The 6037-nt window shown below is 31.2% G+C and overlaps 1 protein-coding gene across 1 annotated transcript; it reads left to right on the top strand.

Moving 5' to 3' along the window:
* Positions 1 to 1962: 1962 nt before the first annotated feature.
* Positions 1963 to 2863, top strand: LOC136221623 (WUSCHEL-related homeobox 3). Its single transcript, XM_066009015.1, has 2 exons — positions 1963 to 2400; positions 2633 to 2863. The coding sequence occupies exons 1-2, from the start codon at positions 2080 to 2082 to the stop codon at positions 2861 to 2863; spliced, it is 552 nt and encodes a 183-aa protein (XP_065865087.1). The 5' UTR covers positions 1963 to 2079.
* Positions 2864 to 6037: the final 3174 nt, after the last annotated feature.

Here is a 6037-nt window from a genome sequence, read left to right as displayed (position 1 = left end):
CATTACATTTTGTTATAAATCTAAGTCTACCTAATTTTTAACCATAGCAATCAATCTTAATAATTATCAAATTTGAAAGAAATTACGTTCAGAGGCTCTCCATAAATCGGAGGTCCTAGACGACCGCCTAGTTAGACTGCCCTTAGAGTCAATCTTGCACTTGATAACCGGTGTGAGTCCGGTTTGATAAAACTTTACTCATGCACACGTTTATGTATTAGTGCATGTTTTGATTTCCATATTAGTTTAAGGCAATTTTTGTTTTTTTGTTGTTGAAACTTTATTTATAATATCCACCTTTTGATTAGTTTCCTCATGGGATTTTTTTTTTCTCTAAAGTAGCAAATATTTTTTCATACCAAGCCGATCAACCCCGAGTCATTCGGTATGACCAAATGACCCATGATCCAACTATAAATTCGGTTTGATGCCAAATCTGATTTTGACAATTAATAAGCTACTCGTTATAAGGAGTTCTTTCCTTTTAAATAAATGTTAAACATATAATTAAACCCTTTAAATTTTTAGGGGCCGTTTTGTTTTGGGGGTTTCAAGAAAGGGTAAGGGAACGAGGGGGTTTCATTCATTTTGTTAGTGTTTGTTTTATCAATTCAATAATTCCTTTTACCCTCTTTTAGTTTTGGATTTACCCTTAACTCCTCTAATCCCATTCCCCAAACCCCTGTAAGGTTTTTCATTTCCTTTCACATCTCTCACTAATTTGAACATTTACTCCTTATAAAATTTCATTTTAATCTCTATTTTGTTTTTAATTTTTATATCGGTCCATATATTTATTTATTTTTACTTTTTAATCATTGGATTAATTTCACTTTTGATCCTTATACTTATATATTATTTATTTATTTATTCTCAAAAAATATTTTGACTAATTTTTATTTTTATTTTGATTCTTATATTTATTTATTTATATTTTTTATCCATAGACTAATTTCACTTTTGATCCTTATATAGTAAAACCTCTATAAATTAATAATGTTGGGACCATGAAATTTTATTAATTTATAGAGGTTATTAATTTATCGAGTATAAAATCAGTGATCTGACCCAAATCGGGATCAAAAGAAATTATTATTTTAAAGAGGTTATTAATTTATCGAGTATGAATTTATGAAGGTTTGACTGTACTTGTTTGTTTTTACTTTTTTATACTGAAAATAATTTTGACAAATATTTTTCTTTTATCATATGATTCGTTTTTGCTATTTATTTTTAATTATTTAAAATAATTATTTTATTTTTAAAATAGAATATTTATGCATTTTCTTTGATTTATTTTATTTCAGTTTCATCGTCTTTTGATTTTAATGATTGAATAAATTGATTTTCATTCCACATGTGATTAATTTATTAATATAAACACGTGTATGTGTAGAAATTATTGTTAAAAACATAACTCTAATTTATTACCTATTTGAACCAAACAGCCCAAAAAGGAATCATGATATATCATTCCCTTTGTGGAACTGAAACAAATAGAGAAAGGAATTCAAAGTCATTCCATTCCTTTTTCCCTGTTTCCCTTTCTTGATTCTATTTCGTTACCCCTGTGCGAACCAAACGCCCCTTAGAGTTTTAAGAATTGAATTTCTACTCATTTATTTTTTCACATTAAGCCCAAATATAAACTTAATTTTCACATACAATGAGCACATCTCTAACTAACCATTGCCTTATCTAAACTGTTGGCAAAAGGTTCAGAAACTTTTACTAAATAAAATAAGAGCCACAATGTTAATAGCAATGTGGATTCAGGGATCATAAATGTATTTTAAAATTGATCTGTATTAGTGGTAAAAGAAAAAGAAATAATAAGGTGATGATGGCATAATAATTAAAGGTCGTCTCTTGTCTAGTATTACTGTATACTCATAATTCTTTCAGTTTCAGTGATCAGTGATCAGTTTTCATCTCATTCACTCTTTCTTTTTCATTCTTTTCTATGCTTCTTCTTCAATGCCTCTCTCAGGGAAACATCAGCATGACACCTTCTGCTCCTTCTTCTCTTCTTCTTCTATATATATCTAAACCCTTTTTGTCCCCTCCAATATACATAAAATGTCTCCAGCAGCCTCATCACGGTGGTGTCCGACCCCGGAGCAACTTATGATCCTTGAAGAAATATATAGGAGTGGGATTAGAACTCCAAATGCTTCCCAAATTCAAAGAATCACTGCTCATCTTTCTTTGTATGGAAAGATTGAAGGAAAGAATGTTTTTTATTGGTTTCAAAACCATAAGGCTAGAGATAGACAAAAACTTAGAAGAAGACTTGTTAAACAACTTCAACATCATGCTTTTCACTCTCCTCCTCCTCCTTCTTTTCACCCTCTTTCTTCTTATCATCATCCTAACTCTGCTGCCTTTCTTTCTCATCAGGTGAACTTCTCACTCCTTTTCTTATAATTTCATCTTCTTGCATAAAATTTATTAGATGTGTTTGTGTTATACACGCTTCAAGCTCGGGGCAGTATACATTATTATGTTATTTTCCAAGAAATAAAATAAAAAGGGTATGATTCAAGAATGTTAGTACAGTAGCCTAATATGTTAATATGTACTATAAATTTTGTGGAATAATGAGTAACTATTTATGTTTGTTTGTGAATAGGGAGCATATGGAGGTGCACCAGTGGAAATGGTGAATGAGGAATGGAAGGTGGAGATTCCAGAAAATGTTGAAATGGGAATGGGAATGGGAATGTACGGCTATGATTGGATGATGACGATGATGGAAGTGGGTCCTTCTTCTTCTTCTTCTTCAAATTCAGGATGCAGCACAAGACCTCTTGAAACACTTCAACTTTTCCCAATCACATCAACGAATCTAAAAGAAGAATGAAACACCACATCATCATCATCATCATCATATTAATTATATCTGTAATCTTAATTAATTAGTTATCTGTATTTTAACTTCTCTAGGTTTAATTGCTGCTGAGGCATCATGTCAAGTCTGTGTATGACATATATATCTTTGTTTAATGGACTATCTATTAAGTTTCTGCAAAACAATATCCTCAGGTTTTTTTTTTTTTTTTTGTTCTTTTTTCTATACATAAAATATTTATTTTTTTCTTTATGTTTTTTTCAAGAGAATGTGGAGAACTTCTACTGTACACCGGATGTAATACACCCGATCAATAAAAAATATATTATTATAATGGACATAAACTCAATGTCAACTAAAAATAAATATTTAACTAAAAAACCGTCTCATTTGGTACACTTTTGAAATCAGAAGTGAAAGATTATGAGTTTCAACCCATCCTAAAAATAATGAAAGGTTATAATTAAAATTATTATAAAACCCTATTAGATAAACCACATTTTTAAACCCTGCAGGATGTATATTAAATGTAAATAAAATAAATTATGCATTTTTGAATCAGTTTAATGTTAAAATTTAGGTTACGTTTGCTTGACCGAAAATATTGTGTTTTGGACAACACTGGGTAGGGGTGCACATGGTCGGTTAACCAGTCCATTAAGGTTAATTCGGTCGGTTAACCACTTTATCGGTTTTTTGAAAACACTAACCATACACTAATCCACTAAATTCGGTTAACCACTAATCGGTTAACCAATTATTTCGGTTTCTAACCATTAGTAAATAAAAATAAAAATAATAAAAAAAGTTCTAATTTTTATTGTGAGTGGAACGGCGGGTCAACGACGAGTTGAGAGATTAACGACCGAGAGGGAGATGTGCGTGCATTATATACACATGGACTATGGATTGGACACTATATTTTCCCCTTAAAGCAACTAAGCCCTATCCAGATATATTAATTTCACTAATTATCTACTTTGTGATAAATTCGATAGCACGACGATATTTGAGACAAAATATTTCATCGTTGAGTCTTAGTTACTAGAAATAATTAGTGTTTCTTATTAAATTTTTGCTATTGATCCATGTATTTATTTTAAGTGGGATAATGATATGTATAAATATAAATATATTTTTATATATTTAATTGAATTCGGTCGGTTTCGGTTAACCGCGGTTTTTAGAATATGAAAACCGTAACCGTAACCATTAACCACTATTTTTAAAATTAAAAACCGTACACTAGTCCATCGATTTCGGTTAACCTTATTTTCGGTTTGGTTTCGGTTTGGTTTTTCGGTTTTTCGGTTTTGCGGATTTTTGTGTGCACCCCTAACACTGGGTAAGGGAAAATATTGTGTTGGAAGATGAATTTTTTCAGTGTTTGACTACAACATCAGAAAACGGGAAAAAGTGATGACTGGCTATTGTTTTTTATAGGGTAAGAAGGAATGTAGTATGTTTCAAAAACATGGAAATTTTTTTACTTTTTTCAAAATGGTAAAACATTTCCTTCACTTAACTTATTTTCCTAAGCAAATAAAAATCGAAAAATCAAGAAAATATCTTTTTGCACAATAGTTTTCGACAAACAAACAGTCCTTAATTATCTCAATACGTACGATTCTTGTTGACAAAGGTCATTTAATGAATTGAATTTAAAGATTGAAAGTTGAATATATAAACGAATAAGATGTAAAAATATCTCAACTGAGTAGTTTTACTCTAGACACTCATGAATCTTGTTATTTTTATTTCTACCTAGCATGCCATCATTTTTATAATTTGTGAGTAACAAATCAAAGATAGAATGGTGTTCCAGGTAGAAAATTTGGGGGATTTTTTTGGGAGGGCCCCAAAGATTTGTTTGAGTAGATATGCATATATTATTATCTGCATGAGCATGCCCAATAATAGATAGCAAAAAGATTGTGTAAATATGAAAATTATTAAAATGGTCCTTCTTCTACTGATACTTAATTCCGTACTGCTTCCTGCAACTCTATATATATATTTATGGTTTAATTTAGAAAAAAAGAGTATCAAAAAGAATGTGTTTGGTTTTGTAAATTTGTATCTTGTCTTTACGTTAATCTAAAGCTGGTAGCTGGTGGAAAAAAGTGTGGGACAGACCAGAATCTAATAGAAGTAGTATATCAGCTTTTTACATTGGTCTTGGACCAGCTACTCCTACTTTCAGACAAGTCAATGCAATTTCTGAACATTTATCACTACTCAGTATTATATTTATTATCATATCACGGATATCTTATTGTACCTCTTTTTATAATCTAAGAAGAAGCATCTACCAGACAAACAACACTGAACCCTATTGGATTTGGAGGGACATCCTCCAATACAACTTGATATATTTGATTTTATCTTCTATTGTTTTATATATAGGTTCATGTTAAAATAACAAGTATAGTTGAAATAGAACTAGTTCACTAATAACAAATAAATATATATAAAATGTGGGATAAACTGCCTACAATTGCACCCGAGGGCATCCCACTTGAGGCGTGAGGCTAATCAAGGTGCATAATGACACACGACTGGCTGACATCACCCGCCTCACATATAGAGATTATGATACTCAGACTCTTCATTTGGCTGCCATACCAGTGTCGACACGATATGACACTGGCACTGGTACAAAATCCGTGTCACACATACTGTTATTTTTTTTAGACAACATTTATTCTTTTTGGAGAACAGTTATCCTCTTTAAAGAATTTGAAACCTCTTGTAAATTTGAAGAATTTAAAGCATATTATTCATTGGGAATAGAAAACAATAAGTCTCTTTAATTTTCTAATTCTTTCTCTTCCCTCCTAAACTCTAATTGCTCCTACAGTATAAAATCTTCACCAAGAATAAAAAATCGAGTATCCTAGTACCCGTGTCCAAATTTAGGACAATATCTTTCTATCCAAAAATTTCAAGCTTGCCGTACTAGATACTCGAATCTGTACCAGTATTGGATACGAGTACCCGAGTCCATGTAACATGGCATAGAGGTGTTGACCCCGAAGCTTTTTGAGGTCCTTCTAGTCGCTGAAAAAAGATGAGCTCACTTCGATGCTTAAGTGAGTAAAGCTAAAAGATAAAAATGATACTGAAAAGTACGTAGTACGTAGTCTGAATATGCAAAGAAGATGTTACCTTTTAATGCGTGCGTAC

Source organism: Euphorbia lathyris, chromosome 3, assembly GCF_963576675.1.
Source record: "Euphorbia lathyris chromosome 3, ddEupLath1.1, whole genome shotgun sequence".
Classification (NCBI taxonomy): domain Eukaryota; kingdom Viridiplantae; phylum Streptophyta; class Magnoliopsida; order Malpighiales; family Euphorbiaceae; genus Euphorbia; species Euphorbia lathyris.
The sequence above is the reverse complement of the archived record's forward strand: the minus strand, read 5'-3'. Positions and strand labels throughout refer to the sequence as shown.